We start from the raw sequence: 19,962 nt of genomic DNA on the forward strand, positions 1-19,962 counted from the left end.
GCTGTGGAAAATGATGGAAGGGTGTGAAGAGGTGAAGGGGCAGTAAGTTTCTTTGTTCTCCTGTCTCCCAGGCTAGACTGGCCCCGTGTTGTTTCCTCTGGCTGCCTCTAAGCACTTGCTTCAGCTGCAGTCCCATTCCTCACCTCCAACTTCTTGCATTCCTGCCAGCCCACCCCGCTCTTTCCCTTCACTGGGTACTGATGTGCAAGTCCTTTAGGACTCCCTTATTCCCTGGTTGAAATCATCTCATTCCTACGTGGTGCAGCAGGTCTGGCAAATGAGAAGTTATGGAGACGTTTGGTGCTGGTGGTTGCATAATGTTATGATTATGTGTAATAGCACTAAACTGTACATTTACAAATGGTTAAGATGGTAAATTTTATATTATGTATAGTATACAATAAAAAAAGAATGTTTTAAAATAAGATACAATAATAATAAAAAAATACGGACCCCAAAAGACAATATTTATTCCCTCTATTACCCAGTGCTTCATATGTAGCAGGTGTGCAAAACAATATATTCAACATAAATAAATATCTACAAAGTTTCCAGTAAGGTGGTGTATGTGTGCAGAGAGATTGTTGAATATTTTGGACTGAGTAAGGAGCAGCAGTTGTGTTACTTTTCCCTATCTGGGAATAAGATAGGATTGTCCAAGAGGTAGACTTGAATACCAGTCCTCTTCCAGAACCCTTTGTAAGCACGAATGTCCTGTGTCTCTTGGTGTCGATCCCACTTAGATGCTCAGCCAACAGAGGGAGAGAGAGAGATCTGGAACCAGATCAGCGCTGTCCTCCAGGATTCCGAGAGCATCCTTGCAGACCTGCAGGCCTACAAAGGGGCAGGCCCAGAGATCCGAGATGTACGTAAGCCACTGATGGTGCCGACCTGACAACACCCTAAGAGGAAAAGCAAAGCGAGAGAGAGGGAGAGGAGACATGAAGTAATAGCCCTAGTATTTCCTAGAGTTCTAGGAAGAACAAGGAGGGTAATGTGTCCTTTAAAACAGTGTATGAATGGCTGCTTTTATTCTAGGACATTCATCTGAGCACGTGGTGCTGTAGAACATGTGATATATTAGCTATTTTCATCTCAAGTGTATAGTTAATATTGCAGAGTTCGCATTTAAGCAGTAAGATCAGTAGAGCACTTCACTTAAGCGAAGTATGCATACGGTGCCTGTGAACAGTAGTGAAGGTATGAGTTGTGAGGTCTGGGATGACATGTACTTTGGAACCTGTGGTAATGATCGTGATGGGTTCTGTACAGCAGATTTATCATTTTACATGTCTTAGGGGGTTCTTTTTTTAAAGTGAAAAATGAAACAACCAAAACAGAAAAGAAAATTGTAAGTTTGATTGTTGAGACTTTATAATGTCTTAAAGGCAAAAATCTTCACACTGCTTTTACTTGCGAGTGTTAGTTTTCTGGAAATAGCAATACATAACACACACGCAGAGTGCTGTCACCATCCTTCTGTGATTCTGAGGGGAGCTTCTGTCTTAATCTTCCATCTACTGAGCCCCAAACAAGGAAGCATTTCTAGGAAAGTATCGGTCTGTAAAGAGGCAGTTTTTCTACTTAGGGGCCACCACTTAATTTAGGTAACTTAGCTGTAATACAGGCTTTAAGAAAGTAATCCATAGTACAGAGAAAGGAAAATAGCTACAAAATTTGCAATTTGTAATGAGCACTAACTCACTCCACTTTAGAAGAATCAAATGGTGATGGGGACGGCTGCAAGTTTTCCATTTTGGATGTGCTCTCTTTGTGTTTGAGAAACAGAAACAAGTCAGATGACACAGAATCTGAATCTAACTGTAGAGCCATTTGCCTTACATTCAAGGGCTAACATCTCCATTCAAAATTAGTATCTTGGAGGACAATCCAATGAGCCAGTGTCAGTTTAACCAGTACATGTCAGCAAGGATAATAGTTTTAAACTTTTTTTTTAACTAAAATTGTTTCTCAGTCTTGGGGCAATTTAATGTGGAGTTTGTTGCTTCTTATTAAATAGCCAGTTCTACCATGTTTTTGCAGGCGATTCAAAATCCGAATGACATTCAGCTTCAAGAAAAAGCCTGGAATGCAGTGTGTCCTCTGGTTGTGAGGCTAAAGAGATTTTATGAGTTTTCCATAAGGCTAGGTGAGTATGTGTTTGTAGTTCCCATGTCTTATGTGTGAAGTTCTGCGTTGGCCTTTGAGAGTTGCAGAAAGATCTTAGCATTTTGGAAAAATGGCCCACATGCCTCTACTGCAGGTTGTTCATGCTAGACCTCAACTCTTGTCATTTGCATTTCCTTCAACCCATCTGAGTTTGTTCCCCAGAAGTAACTGACACATTTAGAATGTCTCTAGTGGCGAATGTCATTTTAGACTTATCATCTCTGTCTAACTCAGTAGTTTTATCAAAAGCTGAGTATGTATCTGAGTAACTTAGAAGACCCAAGTTACTTGCCAACCCCAAAATGACTTTGTTGGCTGGAATCATGTGATAAATTTAATCTAGTAAAATGCAATAAAAATAAACACAGTGTTTTGATTTTAAGCAAAGCTTTAAAATAGAACTGTGTAGTAAGTGCAGGATAGCTTTGCAGAGTCAGAGAAAAGCCAAGTCTGGATGACAACAAGCTGAATGTCACCAGCAGTAAGACGACTATTATCTCCCACAAGAAAGCTCTGAAAGGTTAATAGAGTGTATCTAAAATAAGGGAGGTGATAGTCATATCCTGCCCTATTTTTGCCATAAAGTGAATGAACATTTCAAGAGAAAAACAGAGAATTTGAGATACTTGGGAAGAGTGATGGTCATGTTGTTGAGAGGACTAGAATCTAGGACCAAGGGGAGTAGTTTAATAAACAAAGCCATTTCCTGTTTCCTCAAAACGTAGACCCAATGAACCAAAATCCTCAGAAGCCAAGTTTCAGTGCGACAGAAGGGAAAAGATCTGTCAATCAGATGAAGCCAGGGTAGAGCTGGCTGCCTCAGGAGGCCGTGTGTTCCTGTAGACGGAACAAAGCTGAAGACATCTCTTGTAAAAGTGCTATAAAAGACAAGCTTTCTTGTGAAGTGCCAGAGAGTAAATATTTTAGACTTGTGGACTGTCCTGTCGTTTTTGCAACTATTGAACCCCACTGTTACAGAACAAAAGGAGCCCTTTCAATGCATACAAGAATGAGAATATCTGTGTTCCAATAAAACTTTCAGTACAAAAATGAGCGATGGCCCTGATCTGGCCTATAGCCCATAGTTTGCCAAGCTCTGCTGTAGAAAAGTAGGTGAAATGATTCATTGCTGTTATAAATATATTGAAGAAAGAACTGTATGGAATATTTAGAAACAGACAAGTGGGTGTAATGAGATATTATAAGAGCAATAATGGAGGTAAATGTGGCAGTGGGTTTGTAGAAAAAAAATGTTCCTGGGATTGGGTTAGAGTTTAGATGCATAGAAAGACTAGAAAAAGGTCTTTTCTTGCACAACAGGTAATCTAACCCATGTGTTCATCCTGTATCATGCATGACTATCTCATGTGCAGGATCCCAAAGCACATATTTGTGGTTTCCCAGCGAGGTTAGTGTCTGGAACTACTAAGTATGTGAGGGTCCAGCTAAGCTAGGAGAGACACTCACAGACGACATGGCTGTGAGGGCTCCTGCAGGGGCTGCAGCCTGCTTGGGCCTGGGGGATGCCTCTTCCCGGTCCACGTGAAGCAGTACTCATGCAGTTATGGGGAAGCCCATGGTCAGGGAAGACCCAAGCAGGTTCTCCCTGCGACTGTCTTCTGGGGCTGAGAACTGTGCTCACCTTACCCATCTACAAGTGATCCCTTTGACTTGCAGAAAAAGCTCTTCAGAGTTTATTGGAATCTCTGACCTGTCCGCCCTACACACCAACCCAGCACCTGGAACGGGAGCAGGCCCTGGCAAAGGAGTTTGCAGAAATCTTACATTTCACCCTTCGATTCGATGAGCTGAAGGTTAGGCCACATGTGCTGTGAATATGGAACAAAGTTGTACTGAGTTTATAGCTACTCTGCTAGGACCATGGGTGGGGGTGGGGAGTATAGGGAGAGGAGTCAGATGTGGCTCCTGCCCCGGAGAGACATACATTGTGGTGAGAGTTTGCATTCCTTGTGGTAAAAGCAATTTAAGATGATGATTTGTGTATGGAAACTCAGAATCTGCCAAATGAAGTAAGAGCAGACTTTTTTAGTGTCTGTTCCTCCTTGAGAACAAATACACTTTCTCTGAAATCTCGCCCACAGGAGAAGCAGGGCCTATTTTGAAATAATGAAGCTCTGGTCATTTCTCGCAAGAAGTTTCTTTGGCTCTTGAGTGACAATGGGAAGTCCTGGCATAGTCACAGAATCGAATGTCTGGGCTCCCAGTGTCTGAGGCTGCAGGATAACCTTGCCTTGATTCTGAATTTCAGATGAGGAACCCGGCCATTCAGAATGACTTCAGCTACTACAGGAGAACAATCAGTCGCAACCGCATCAACAACATGCATGTGAGTCCGTGACTCTCCCTGGCCTCTGCACCCCTGCCCCAGGCTCTGTTGCTTTCCGCATCAGGCAGGTCCCTGGGGGAAGACGGAGTGCGGTCTCTAATTCAATTTCCAAAGGAGGGTCTTTTGAGATTTTTGACTTCCACTTCATGACTGCATCTTCTCTTCTTCTTTCCATCAGCTAGACATTGAGAATGAGGTCAACAACGAGATGGCCAACCGAATGTCCCTCTTCTATGCAGAAGCCACGCCAATGCTGAAAACCCTTAGCAACGCCACAATGCATTTTGTCTCTGAAGTGAGTGAAGTTGAGCAACGTGGTGCTTGTTTTTCTTTACTGCACGTAGAAGCTGCTAGCAGGCTGACCCCCCCATGTGTGTCTCCTCTTTAGAACAAGACCTTGCCAATAGAGAACACCACGGACTGCCTCAGTACAATGACGAGTGTCTGCAAGGTCATGTTGGAAACACCGTAAGTTCCAAAGGCTGCACGTTCATGAGTTGAGCCAGTCTGCTGGGATGATGATAATGATGCTGATGATGACATATACATATGTATATGTCATATGCCATTTGGGTCAGCACATTAACATTTACATGTATGTCATCCGCTTTAATTTCATAAAGATAAGTGGCAGGTGCCCATTTTATTCCCATTTTATAGCTGAAAAACTGAAGTTGAAATTGGTTGACTGACTTCGCAAAGTTTGCACAGCTTGTTAGGACCAATACTCAGGTCAAAAATTCTGTGAAGATATATGATAACGAAATGGATGGGTGTATTACCTGAACAGGTATTACTGGAAATATATTGGGGAAGAGACTTAGAACCAAGACTAGGCATTCTAAGGGAGAAGGAAATGCTCATTCTGTGTGTGTGTGTGTGTGTGTGTTCTGTGCATCTCTTTCTCTGAAGTTTCCCTGTAGCTAACTTGATTCCTAGTTGCTAGGTCTACCAGATGGTTGAGGTGTTTGGAGATGAAGCAGTGTGGGAATGGGGAAAGTCTGAGCTCTACTTATGGCTGTCACCCCTCCTGTTCCTTGTCAACAAGGTCCCTGACCTCCCTGGGCTTTGACTTCCCATTCCATGAAGCTCCCACAATGCCTTCTACTTTAGAATATTTGAGAAGTCCACAGGCATCAAGAGTTCCTTATAAAATCTGATGATCTGTTCCAGCATAAGATGACATTAATTTCAAATATTTCATTTATACCAAGTTAGGATTCATTCCAAGACACAAATAGTAATCACATTCATTTTGGGGCCAGTTTGTAATGAAATGGGTGCTAAGAAAGCCTGGTGAATTGGCCTAAATCATCTGAATCATCAACGACCCTGTTGAGGCAAGTGAACAAATTCGAAGTCCGCAAATACTCTCAGTGCAGTGAATGGTACATAATTTCTTTCAGGTATCTTTGCCAGTCCAATTCAATCTGCAGCCTGTATCTTAACAAAAGAAGTTACTCTGGCTGGAGACATGATAGCTGCTCGGTGGAAATGAGCCTGGTTCTTTTTCTCTGTAATGAAGTCATTATTCTCTATAATCTTGGACAGCCAGAGGGACCTGCTATAAAATATTCAAGATTGATAGGCAGGGGGCGTGATGTACATGATGAGCTGGCCCCACTGAAGGGCAGAAGAGAGGAGAATTTACTGCCCTTTAATTTACTTTATTTTTGCACTGAATTGCTGGTTGGATAGATTCAAGGAGAATTATCATCATGGGTTTCTTCAAGAGCAAATTAACCCGGTTGCTGCAGATCTGCAATTGTTCTCAAGGGAGACTTAGAGGAGGAACCAGTGTGCAGCCGAAAATGCGTGTTCTGTGACAAGGCAGTGACGCCACTGTGGTTGCTTCTTTCTTGCAGGGAGTACAGGAGTAGGTTTACGAGTGAAGAAACGCTGATGTTCTGCATGAGGGTGATGGTGGGGGTCATCATCCTCTACGACCACGTGCACCCTGTGGGAGCCTTCTGCAAGACGTCCAAGATCGACGTAAGAGCCATTGTGAAATATGTTTAGCAAATAGTCGCACACATGTGTTGCCAAACAGAGCTTGCTTCTTTGCCCTGGCCTCCATCCCCCACTGAGAGCAATCTCTTCAAGATGCATGCCCCACCAGGACAGCTGTCCTCACAGCCAAAAGTCTAGTCTTTCCTGTGTGCTGACCACAAAACAGCCAACCCCAAAAGCACAACAGAAAGTCTGAGATGCCCAGAGTGGAGCTGAGCCTCAAGTCGCCCCTCCTTTACCATGTGCCATACCAATAGGTGCTTCTGTTTTGTATGTGTCTTAATGTGCAGAGCTGGGAGATAGCAGACTCCACAGCACATGGTAATCAAACCCCAGAGGACCTTCCAGCTTCCTCTCCAACCACTGCCACTCAGTGCTCTTCCCAGTTTCCTGCCTTTTCTTGTCATTTGAATTTGCATAACCCTTCCTCCTGCTCTCTGATGGCTGGGTTCCTTTCAGACACTCTTCAAATGTCACCTTACCCAGGAACACATTTCCTGTACCTCATGGATCAAGCATTCCTTCTCTGGTCCCTAGAAAACTCACCATTTTATATTTTATTTTCTTAAAGAAAATTAATTTTTTGTTTGTTTTAGAGACAGAGAGAGAGAGAGAGAGAATATTCCAATAGGCAGGTTCACTCCCCAAATGCTCATGATGGTCAGGACTGGGCTGGGGCTGGAGCTTGAGACCAGGGACTCAATACAGGTTTCCCAGGAGGTGGCAGGGACCCAGTTACTTGCCTCCCCAGGTTGCATTAGTGGAAAGTTGTAAGGAGCCAGAGCCCGGTTGTCAAACCCAGGTTTTCCCCTATGGGATGTGGCTGTCCTAGCCAGGGTCTTAATCATTAGGCTAAATGCTCCCCCACCCCCTTTTTGTATTTTCTGACTGCCCCACAGAAGGAGGTTTTTGACACGGAAGAGACCCTGATTTATACACCCCAAGTCTGCCCTGGTGCATAGTGCATGGCCCTCGGTAGATGCTTTTCTGAGTTCTTGCTGAATGAATAAATACGTGAATGAACAAAGACATGATTTGGGTGTGCAGGTGCATTCCTGTGGGTTGTGGGATGAAACACATATCCCCTTAGCCCAGAGTTTGCCTGCAGCACCAATCCCAGAGGTATCTAGTGTATTCCTATAAAGCTTTTTAAGTGCAGAGCAGGCCCTGCTAGGACTAAGCAGTTCTGACATGGCTGAGTCTGCCCGACACCCTCCATGTTCATTCAGCCACACAGAGCTGCAGCTCAAATACCCCATCCCCAGGGGAAGTCCACTTGCATGGAGGGGCCATGATTCTGAACAAGGCAAAAACATTTATCAGTGAAAACATAACTGGGGTTAGGTTACTCATTTTTAGGTTCTGCGTTCCTAGAATAGCTAGGCATGATAACTCATAGAATTGTCATGATTTTTATTATATCTACTTGCCAGGAAAATCAATATTTCCTACAAAAAATATAGGAAATCAAACTAGCAAATTAAATATATAATAACCTCACCAAAGACAGATAGCCACTGTTAATATGTCAGCATCCATATGTTCCTTCTGTTTACATGGATGTTTTTGTGGACACATGGTTATCTGTCTGTCTGTCCTTAACAAATGGTATGCATGCTATTTTAAAATCTATTACATTTGCATAACAGTATATTGTGTGCATTTTTTAATATGAGTAAATATTTTTAGTGTGTTCTTTGTGAAGCTGCAACATTTTAATTCAATGGATTGAAGAAAAATAATTATATGAATAGCTAAATATTGAGTATGGTTGAGTTTGTTGCCTGGTGCTCATAAGACATTCTCATTTACTATAGCCATTTATTAAATTGTCACAGAGTGACCAGTTAAAGACATGCTAGATCCAATTGTGCCTTATAGCCCTAATTTTTTTTTTGTTTACTTGTTTTCTTTTTTTTTTTTTAAACTTTTATTTAATGCATATAATTTTCCAAAGTACGACTTATGGATTACAATGGCTTCCCCCCCATAACGTCCCTCCCACCCACAACCCTCCCCTTTCCCACTCCCTCTCCCCTTCCATTCACATCAAGATTCATTTTCATTTCTCTTTATATACAGAAGATCAGTTTAGCATACATTAAGTATGGATTTCAACAGTTTGCTCCCACACAGAAACATAAAGTGAAAAATAATAGATGATTTTTTTAAATGATGATGAAATCAGAGCAGACCTATTGTCATGTTTAATCCCAGTGAGAGTCAAGTTGGGAATTAATTTTTTTTTTTTTTTTACAGAGGATCAGTTTAGTATGCATTAAGTAAGGATTTCAACAGTTTGCACCCCCATAGAAACACAAAGTGAAATATATTGTTTGAGTACTCGTTATAGCATTAAATCTCGATGTACAGCACATTAAGGATAGAGATCCTACATGAGGAGTAAGTGCACAGTGACTCCTGTTGTTGACTTTACCAATTGACACTCCTGTCTATGGCATCAGTAATCTCCCTATGCTCTAGTCATGAGTTTCCAAGGCTATGGAAGCCCTCTGAGTTCTCCGACTCTTATCTTGTTTAGACAAGGTCATAGTCAAAGTGGAGGTTCTCTCCTCCCTTCAGAGAAAGGTACCTCCTTCTTTGATGACCTGTTCTTTCCACTGGGATCTCACTCGCAGAGATCTTTTGCCAGAGTGTCTTGGCTTTCCATGCCTGAAATACTCTCATGAGCTTTTCAGCCAGCTCCGAATGCCTTTAGGGCTGATTCTGAGGCCAGAGTGCTATTTAGGACATCTGCCATTCTATGAGTCTGCTGAGTATCTCACTTCCCATGTTGGATCACTCTCCCCTTTATTTACTCCATCAGTTAGCGTTAGCAGGTACTAGACTTGTCTATGTGCTCCCTTTGACTTCCAGTCCCTTCACCATGACCAACTGTGAACTGAAATTGATCACCTGGAACAGTGAGATGGCATTGGTACATGCCACCTCGATGGGATTGAATTGGAATCCCCTGGCATGAACAGCGAGTTCTGTTCGATCTTTGCAAGTCACCGTGAGGAAGCCAGTTGGTTCATGCAGGTCGTGCTTAGAAAGCTTTGTTGTACTGAAGTTCATATGCAGCCCTGAGCAAATTTCAGGTTTACGACAGCACATATTCAGGATGGGCCGTTTCCTCCGACGACAGAGAGTCTTCTTCCGATACCAGTAAATCTGCTCTTGTGGGCACTGGGTTTCTAAGTCCTCAGGGTGTCAGCATCAAGGAAGAAGCAAACAAGCGCTTAGTGTGAGGAGCTGGAGGAAGGACTGTGCACCCACTGACCAAGGGCTTGCAGGAGTGCGGAATAGGCATGCAGTGAGCTTCTCAGGTAAGGGAAGGTCGTTTTGCATGGTGACAGAGACAGAGGATGGTGTCGGAGATGGACCTGGATAAAGATGCCAGGTTTTCCCAGATGGACAGAGGAAGGAAGAGTACTCCAGAGAGAGGGAAGCAACAGAGCAATGTGCCCGAGGCCTCCAGGGATGAGTTCTTCTGAGAAGAGCTGCTGGAAGTGGGTGCCAGCAAGGAGACGGTGCTTCCAAATGACCCCCTTACAATCGCAGGAAATAACAAGGAAGCGTGCCTTAATCCCTGACTTCGCCCAGATCCCTGACCCCACTTCCTATGGACACCTGAAACACGCCCAGCCCCAAAACTAAAGTTTCTTCTTTCCCCATCACTCTGTTCCGACTCCTGGGTTCCTGCCACAGGCAGTTCAGCATTCACCAACCTGGTGCTGTCTAAGCCAGAACCCTAGAACTGGTGCCCCCAGGAACCTGGATATTGTCTTCACCCCTGAAACCAGTCAGTCACCGAGTCCTGCAGGATCAGCCGCAGAGCCACGCTCCCGGCCTGCTCACTGCTGCTCCCACACCTCAGGCCCTCAGGTGCTCTCACTGGGCCTCTTCTCCCCTCCCGCTTCCTCCTGGACCATTCCATTCAACCACATGAGGAGACAGCATCGCACCTACCAAGGGCGCTGCTGAACCCTGAATGTGGCCCTGCCTGCATCCTTGGCAGCCCCTGTTTCTTCACCCCGCAGCGCTAATCTTCCTGAAGCGGAGCTGCAGAGTCCCCGGAGTTCCCACAGCTCTGCCACCTCCTCCTCCACCTGTTTCCTCACCGCCCCTCTGGTCTTCTGCAGGCACACTTGCCTCACCGTGGTAATCAGCTTTCTCTCCTCCCACTGCACTGTGAGCTCCGTCAGGGGCAGGACAGCATCTGCACGTCTGAGTCCTGGTGCCACTCCAGGAAGCATCTTCTAGCTTCTCCAGGCCTGGCCAACGAGAGGCATCTGTGACTGTCATGACTGCCTTCCTGATGAGCCTACATGTGACCCTCAGATGATTCTCAGTCCTCTGTCTGGCTTTCTCCTTCAGTTCATGGGAGTCTGTCAGGCCTTTAAGATAGATCCAGTGTAAACCCACAGAAAACGTTTGTAAGCGACCTTTATGAGAGACCCATAGCCCATAGTATAACCAAATCTAATACATCCAGCCCATGAAAATCTGACTTTAAAGTGAGTGATCGGCCGGCGCCGCGGCTCACTAGGCTAATCCTCCGCCTAGCGGCGCCGGCACACCGGGTTCTAGTCCCGGTCGGGGCGCCGGATTCTGTCCCGGTTGCCCCTCTTCCAGGCCAGCTCTCTGCTGTGGCCAGGGAGTGCAGTGGAGGATGGCCCAGGTGCTTGGGCCCTGCACCCCATGGGAGACCAGGAAAAAGCACCTGGCTCCTGGCTCCTGCCATCGGATCAGCGCGGTGCGCCGGTCGCAGTGCGCCGGCCGCGGCGGCCATTGGAGGGTGAACCAACGGCAAAAGGAAGACCTTTCTCTCTGTCTCTCTCTCTCACTGTCCACTCTGCCTGTCAAAAAAAAAAAAGAAAAAGAAAAAAAAATTAAAGTGAGTGATCATCTTCTGTGCTTTGCCACAGATTCTCATTTTGCCAAAAATAGCACTCCAGGATATTCATAGTATAGTATAATCAATGTTAGTTTTCACACACTGCCCAAATTATGAATAGATTATTCTAAGGTCACAAAATAAACTTAAAAAAAAAGCCTAGGTTCATGCAGTTACCAAAAAGGAAAGCATGCATCAAATCTAAGCATTTATGAAGCTCACACTCTTAACAACGGCGCTTTACCAAATCCTCTCAAAGATGATCGAATCATAGATGTGCACCCTCAGAAACACCGGGTCTAGGACAGGAGACAAACCTGAACCCTGCACTCTCTAAGCTTCTCCGATCAATGGCAGAGTGGCATTGGGAACACAAAGAAACGGTGCTAGCTTATATCTGGTGAGCTAGTGAGGTCCAAAGAGCCTTCTATAGTTGGTGATCTCCGGTACTCAGTAAAGAAAGAAAAGGCATTAAGGGATTTCAAGTGGAGCAGGTGAAGAGGGGTAGCATTCTGGGCAGAAGAGTGATACAGAATCGTCAGGTTGGTAATGCAGTCAGTAAGTCTCAGCTGAGACTGAGCAGAGGGAACGCACTGCACCTGGCTGTGAAGTACAAGACAAGAAGATCGAAGCCTCAAGTCTTTGTCCCCAAGTGCCAGACACGTAAAATGTGCAATTGCAGTGCAGTATAAAAATTGACAATGACTGTGGTCATACAGAATTCTCTTGAAACTCAGAGGGAGGAAGAAAGCCAAACTCATCTCTCTCTTTAATTTCTATGGGCAAGAATAATGTGATAACCTTATGAACAGGTTTTATTATGGATAGATATTATATGGACCAGATTACAAGAATATTGACGCAACATTGTGTTTTCTTCTAGATGAAAGGCTGCATAAAGGTTTTGAAGGAACAGGCCCCAGACAGCGTGGAGGGGCTGCTGAATGCCCTCAGGTGAGCCCAGCTCGGTGGTAAACTTACATGGGGCAGCCAGCCCTTCATCAGTCAACCTTGGCTGTATTTCCACATGTTTCATCTTCCCAACAACCTATTGAGGCCAGCACCACCTTTAGCATCCCCTTTTTACAGGTGGAAGAAAATGAGATTCAGAGATGGATGCCATAGAGTAAATGGCTAAGCTAGACCCTACCCTTGCATCTGTGGGACCCCACAGGTCGTGGGCCCACCAGACTCGGCCAAGATGCTTTGGGAGTCGTGTGGACATCTTAGGAAAAGCAGTCTTTGGGACTCACTTTCTGTCTTGGTCGGTGATTCCCAATCCTGGCTGCACCTCGGGATTGAGGAATAGCCTCAGGAAACACTGAGACTAAGTATTGGACCCAAAGTGAATAAGAGTCTCTGGGTCAAGGACCCAGGCACCCACACCCATTGTGTGTGTGTGTGTGTGTGTGTTGTCTTGTTTGCATGTTCACATGTATGCATGGTTCACATGTGCAGCTTCAAGAGTTGAGAACTCTGCTATATACTGTCCAAATGCATAAATATTTCACCAGCCGTGGCTTATTCCAGCTCCTCACTCAAACAAGTAATGCCTAAGTGCTTGATCTCTGTCTTTTCCCAAGGAGGCATGTGCTTCATCCTCCTCTGAGAGGGGATTCTTATTTTTACCTGTAGCACATCTATGGGAATTTAATGAATCATACCGTTGTGCAAATAATCTGGAGAGTTTATGGTTCCTGCCAGCTTATTCCCCTTTGGTTTCCCTCCATCCCACCTATATTGTGCATGCACAAGTGTTCAAAGAGTGTAAGTGGAATGGGTGCAAAATTGTCTACCTATATACAACACACGCGATATATGCTCCAGTTACAACCACATTGTTCCCCTCAACCATCACAACTCAGATGTAAGGCCAATCAATTTTCCCCTTTAACAAATGAAGTAACAGAGATACACGTGAAAATGAACAGGCTAGACAATGAGCTTGAGCCTGTTTTGCCACGTTACTAAGTCATCATCCTTCAGAATAGTATGATATTCTGTATTATTATCAGTATTAACATTAGAGCCTTCCAGATCCTTGGATAAATCAACATTTCTTCTATTGATGCCTATTACAGACCATGCTGGCTTACCTACACACTGTAAGAAGGCTTTAGTGTCTAAATGTTTTCAAAGTCCCAGCTTCATCCAATCAAATAAAACTTCAAGGGCAGGGCGCAGTGCGAGGTGTTAAGTTCCCCCTGAGCACTCAGGGAGACATGTGGTGAACCGGAAAGAGCTGGCGTTGGAGGCAGCCGGACCAAGGTTCAGGTCAGAAATCACAAATCATGAATCGGGGCACCTTTGTGGTCTGGAGTGGGCCACCTCTGGATCTCAGTTTCCCATCTATAAAATGAAGGCAATAACCTCACTGCCAAATTATTGTGAGTGAATTGGAAACTTCTGTGGGATGCCTAGGACCTGTTCGTTCCTTTCTTTTCTTTTGCACAAACGATATGGACACCAGTTTCGAGGCTGCAGATGGCACCACCTTTTGTTTGTTCACCTGCACTTGTGCCCCCTTGCGGTAACCATGAGGATAATAGTTGCCATGGAAATAGAGACCCACAGACGTTTTAGAAAAACCACATTTGTAATCTGGTTCTGCAGAGGTAGCCTCGCTGCCCAGAATTCTACACTCAGTCATATGATGTCTACCTCCTTGGAAAATTAGACTGCTTATATGTCCCGTGTAATCATTTGGCTAGGTAAAATTTTATTTATTTTTTATTTTTTATTTTATTTTATTTTTTTTTTGACAGGCAGAGTGGACAGTGAGAGAGAGAGACAGAGAGAAAGGTCTTCCTTTGCCGTTGGTTCACCCTCCAATGGCCGCCGTGGCCGGCGCGCTGCGGCCGGCGCACCGCGCTGATCCGATGGCAGGAGCCAGGAGCCAGGTGCTTTTCCTGGTCTCCCATGGGGTGCAGGGCCCAAGCACCTGGGCCATCCTCCACTGCACTCCCTGGCCACAGCAGAGAGCTGGCCTGGAAGAGGGGCAACCGGGACAGAATCCGGCGCCCCAACCGGGACTAGAACCCGGTGTGCCGGCGCCGCTAGGCGGAGGATTAGCCTAGTGAGCCGCGGCGCCGGCTGGCTAGGTAAAATTTTAAAAAAAATTAAAATCTACTTGGTTTAATAATGATAGTATTCCTTTGGCCGTGACCACTGCAGCACATGGCTTTTTGTATAAAGACTCAAGCTCTCATTGGATTTGTAAACATCACTTGTATTTCCCAAGGTAAAGATGGGCAGGGAGTCATTCCTGAAGCGTTTGCAGAGTGCCGTCTGCAAGCTGACCTCCGTCACTCTCTCTCCATCCAGGTTCACTACAAAGCACTTGAATGATGAGTCGACTTCCAAACAGATTCGAGCGATGCTTCAGTAGAGCTCTGCTCAGAGAAGAGGATCTATGTGCTGACCTCAGAAGATGTATATGTTTACATAATTTAATACAGATTGATGTTAATACTCGTGTATTTACATAACCATTTCCTTCTTGTCACTGAAATATATGGACCTTAATTTGTATCCTGACTGACTCAACCCAGCAGAACATAAATTGACTTGAGAGCCTTACCTTTGATGTTCAAAATGAAATCCCCTTCTCCAAAGGCAAAATTTGGAGACTTTGATCTTTGCTACTGGAGTCCTTTAATCACACCTGTCACAGTCAGAAATTCCGAATAGTTTGTGGTAGTGCTTTAATTCTAGATGTGTTATCTCTCTGGGAAGCATAGCTTATAGAAACACGAAGTATTTGATTTCCTGTGTCAGCTCAGCTACAGGAAACACAACTGTTATCCTGATGGAGAAGAGAAAAATGCACATGGAGAATCCAACCCAACTGTTCTGAATTCAGTACACCCGCTCTCTTTCCTCAGACAGGAGCCACACGTGCAGCTTTTCTGTGGGCATGTGTTTTATTAATCAGCATATTCCTTTTCTGTCTGGTTTATATCTCTCCAATGTTCCCTTTTAATTCCGCAAGAGGAAAATCACCTCTGTTTTAATCAGTTCGAGAAAGCAGCAGGAATAGATAGATGTCTATTGCAGCTGAGCTGATACAGGTGGTTGTGTTGGAAGTGGGGGACAGGCTAGAGGAGGGGACATGCAGGCAATAAAACATTTCATATCCCTGCTTCAGCCCTGTGCCTGTAGCGACAGGGAAATGGAGCCCCAACTTTGAGCCTGTGGGTAAATTTGCCAACCTTCGGAGTGCCAGGTGCACAGTCCTCCTGATAGGAGCTCTGTTCTCGGTCCACCATGCATGTGTTACCATTTTCTGGTTACCTGGTGTTTAATAAGCAGCTCCTCCCTATTCTACCTGGCTAGCTTTTCGAAGAATGAAGACTGAGTACCTGGATGGAGCCCTAGCCCTACTAATGCTTTACAATGTGACCTTGGGAAACTTGCTTAAGCTCCCTGCATCTCACCTGCCTCATCTATAAAATAGGCAACTAAAACAGATCATCTCCATGATCTTTGGTGGCTGGGAGCCAGTGAAATGACTACTCTGCCGTTTTTCCTTTGTGAGTAGAGTTCAGTGAGCAGCTGTCCACTTTCTCTTGATAATGAATGACATTCCAAGGCCTGCAGTAATTCTGTGGATCAGAGCTGAATTGGAATAGAAGCTTGACTTCCTTCTATTCTGACCTCCAGTGGAAAATGATACCAGGAGGGTGTGGTCAGAGAGGGGGTGGGTGGCTCCCACACAGTAGGCCCTGAAACCCAGGATATGTCCTCCTGACTCCAGGCTCTTCCTTTGTCACCATGCAGCCTGTGAATACCTTCTGTGGGATGCAACTGGACCCTCTGACATAACCCCTCAGTCTGGCCTGAGTTATTACTTGTCTGCTTCCACAAGAAGGAAAGACTCTCCCTGCAGTTATGAATAATAAGTCTAACCCTAGACTATTGGTTTTGATTCATCAGAGTTTCACATCATTCCCAATAGCCCAAGAAATGAACTGTAAGATTCCAGTGCTTTCTGGACTGTAGTGGCCAGCCCACATTCCTGTTAGTCCTGTAAGAAAAGGGAAGAAGTGTTTGTTTTGTTTTAGCAAAGAAATGCAGTCAAGTGGCAGGAGAAATTCTCTGGTCTATATCTAAACATCGGTCAACAGAGAGAGGTAAAGCCCTATCCTTGTGGGGATTTCAAGTTGAGTAAGCACAGCTGCTTGGAATGAGTTTCATCAGAACACAAATCTACTGAATGGCCTCCAAGATTTTCTCACACATAGGGATCCTAAAACCTTGGAAGAAGCCAGAAAATGTGGTAACACGAGATGAGTAAGGTCATTAAATATTCACCTTAGGAAGTCTTCGATTTAGCAGCCCTGATTTCCACTTGGGCAACAACTGTCAGGATTAGAAATAGATATGCAGTGTTTAGCATGGTCTCGTCCCTTGTCCTCCTTTATCAGGTGACGGGATGAAGGCTTGAAGAGAAGAAAGGGTTTTTCAACCCCTACAGGGCTCTTGAGGCATCAGGGACTTGAATCCAAGTCATGCATCTCATAGGCCACAGCTGGCTAAGTGGGAAAATGTTAAATTATCTGTCGAATTATGTATATGTATATATATATATACATATATATAATATATATAATTTGAAAGATAATATGTATTTCAGAGTAAATAGTTGAGCACATTTATAATTTTTAATTACCCTATCAAATAGGACCAAACATATATGAGGGGTTGCTGGCTTGTTCCAATTAGCCAGGCCTCTGTTTTTCAAAGCCAAGATATACCAGTAGATGGATTCTGGAAAGTCCAGGGTCTGAATTGTTGCCTCTGATTATCAGGAGGACAGGTTAACTGAATGTCTGTGATCACTAGCTGGTGAGAGGCCTTGGGTCCACATCAGAGCTGTTGTGGGAGACATATTCTTTTAACAGACTGTCCTCCAGGCATCAGGAGTCCGTGAACAATCACTTGTTTCATGCTGCATGCACGTGTGTCCAAGCCTGTGGGTGGTTTAGGGGAAAGTGCTAGCGACAATGTCAATGTCAATATTTCATATTTGATGTCTCATAGTTTTCAAATAAACAGTGTTTTCCATGACTCAGATACTTATTTTTGGGTAAACAACAAAATGAATATGTTTCTCAGATACATTACTACTTTGACGTTATAACTCTCTTCTCAGAAATTTTTCACATGCCACTAGTAATTGGCAAAAACAGGTGGAAACTGGTATTTTGAATTATGCTGACCCATTAAATGGCTGGAGTGCTAATTAACAACCAGAAAGGAAGACTTGGATGTTACCTTTGAACTATTAATATCATGTTTCATCAACTTTCAGTCATCGCAGTCATATAACGGCATTAATCGTAAACTGAGGCTTTTGATACATCATCACATTTAAGGAAAAATTATTTCATACTTCCTCAAAAGAAAAAATGAAGGCTCATCAATCTTGGGATCCAATTGTGCAGTAGAATTCAGAGACTTCTTATTCAATCTTGTGTCCTAGACAGCTATAATTTTTTTCTGGATGTGAATAATTAACACTGCAATTCTATCTTAAAGGGCCCAGAACATTGGAACCCAATCTTACTGCTACATCTGTATAAGACTTTTGCATTCCCAAAACTGTTGTCATACATTGTTTGCTGAAGTCATTGTAATCTTTCTGCCTGCTTTGCCTTTTTTTGTACAGAAGTTTTGAGTGTGAAATGAAAATTAAAGTTTGGTACATATATTTAAAAATACACCTCTATTTTATATGTTGAAGGTTGAGTAGTAATAAGCACATGATGATTAATCCACATAGACATTTGTTAAACATCTGCTCTTAGGAGAACTTGCCAGCTGCCCTTCTTTTCTCTGCACCTCAGTTTCTTCAAGTAGAGCATGTAATATCCAAGGTGTGCTACTCTTGGTACCAGCTGTCCCTTACTCATTTCAGCAGGGACTGTTCAGTATAAAAAAGGCAGGAAGTGAACAGAGACAGGATTAATATTTGGAGATACATGAGACCTCCTTTCCCAGGGATACTTAGAAACCCTAATAAATGCCCTTTCATTCTTTCTTTTGAGTGCACTAGTACTTTACGGATTTTGTGAGATCAGCAAATAACCTATTTTGCATAGGTACATTTGTCCTACAAGATAAGCACTAAAACGATTCTTCTAGATATTCAGCATTGAAGTTTTTCCAGAGCACCACTTTAAATCCTCACACTGAACACCTGAGACCTAATTGTGTGTGCTTTTAATGGTTCAGACACCCAAAGAGGACTTCCATGGTGCCCTGTGCAGAAGACAAAGGCATAATCATTACAGTTGTTTGTGGTGCAAAAGGAAATGAATAGGAATGGGAAATAGTGAGTTGACAATGGACAAATTGAATGGACTAAAGCTGGGAGGTGAGAGAAGGAAAAGGGCCTTTGAAGAGTGGAGAGTGTGTGTCCCTAATTAAATGAGTGTGAAGAGGCAAAGGCAAAAGACATGAAAAAATGAGGAGCACAGAAGTGCCTCTCAAGAGGAACACAGCTAGTGAGGAATCAGGGATGTGTGATTCAGATTACCCTTTAGGGTCAGGTGTTTGGCACAGCAGTTAATATGCTGCTTGGGTTTGAATACTGGCTCCAGTCCGAATTCCAGCCTCCTTATAATCCACACCTCAGGAGGCAGCAGATGATGATTCCAGTCTTGGATCCTGTCGCCCATGTGGGGAGGACCCAAACTGAGTTCCTGACTTCTGTTATGACAGGCATTTGGGGAGTGAACCACAGGACGGGAGGGTCTCTGTGTTTTTCTGCCTTTCAAATAAAAGGAACAGAGGAAGGGGAGAAAGGAGTGGAGGGAGGAGAGGGGAAGGGAGGAAAGAGAAAGTATTTCATACTAGCTAAAAAGTTCTATTGAAAGAATGGTGATGAGGAGCTTAGCTGGGGATGTGCTTGAAATCCGGTGAATATTTGTGAACTGTATTCACACCCCTTGTCCTATCAGTTGAATAAGTAGAATTTCTAAATGTTTGCTGTTTTCCATATCTGTGTGACACACTTAGTCATCAAAACCTAAGTCAGTTTTAAATAATACTAAATAATATCAATCAGTTTTTAACTAACTTTCATTAAATACGTTAACCTATCCAATACTGAAATCCTGATGGAGACTAATCTAAAATCCTTCTGGTCGCCTCCACTTGTAACTCTTCACAGGAAATAAAGGGAGTTCTCTGCTTTGTCTGTTTCTGCTCAAAAGTCAAAACTCCAGAGAAGGGGGCTCTTGTGTCTGGGTCACATCAAGCTCCTGGGGCTGCATTTTTACTGCCGTGGCTCTTCCTTTGCTTGTTTCTTTAACACAAAAGTCTGGAAATCTTTCAACTGTTGAAAATGAATGTGCTGAAAACATGTTCAGAATGCCCTTTTAAAATATGGTAAGTGGAATGTTAAATCAACCTCACTGTTTAGTTTTAAAGGAGACTCATGAACAAAGTTCTTGTAAATTCAGTCAATAAAGTCTTTTCTCTATGAAATCTTTCCATTTTTACCATCAAGTATCACACTTTAAGATTCTTC

At 43.8% G+C, this 19,962-nt stretch overlaps 1 protein-coding gene across 6 annotated transcripts in view; it reads left to right on the plus strand.

Annotated features, from left to right (window-relative positions):
• Positions 1-18,146, plus strand: part of CYRIA (CYFIP related Rac1 interactor A) — a 112,340-nt gene extending 94,194 nt beyond the window's left edge. For all 6 annotated transcript variants that reach the window (XM_051840123.3, XM_051840141.3, XM_051840167.3 and 3 more), the window contains 9 exons: positions 744-865; positions 2,044-2,149; positions 3,847-3,983; positions 4,439-4,516; positions 4,695-4,811; positions 4,905-4,984; positions 6,382-6,508; positions 12,310-12,380; positions 14,751-18,146. In XM_051840123.3, the coding sequence (XP_051696083.1) occupies positions 744-865; positions 2,044-2,149; positions 3,847-3,983; positions 4,439-4,516; positions 4,695-4,811; positions 4,905-4,984; positions 6,382-6,508; positions 12,310-12,380; positions 14,751-14,814 (902 nt within the window). In that variant the 3' untranslated portion in view covers positions 14,815-18,146. The remainder of the gene's footprint in view (positions 1-743; positions 866-2,043; positions 2,150-3,846; positions 3,984-4,438; positions 4,517-4,694; positions 4,812-4,904; positions 4,985-6,381; positions 6,509-12,309; positions 12,381-14,750) is intronic.
• Positions 18,147-19,962: the final 1,816 nt, after the last annotated feature.

Source organism: Oryctolagus cuniculus, chromosome 2, assembly GCF_051225735.1.
Source record: "Oryctolagus cuniculus isolate XC-2025 breed Fujian yellow rabbit chromosome 2, ASM5122573v1, whole genome shotgun sequence".
In the NCBI taxonomy this organism is placed as follows: Eukaryota; Metazoa; Chordata; class Mammalia; order Lagomorpha; family Leporidae; genus Oryctolagus; species Oryctolagus cuniculus.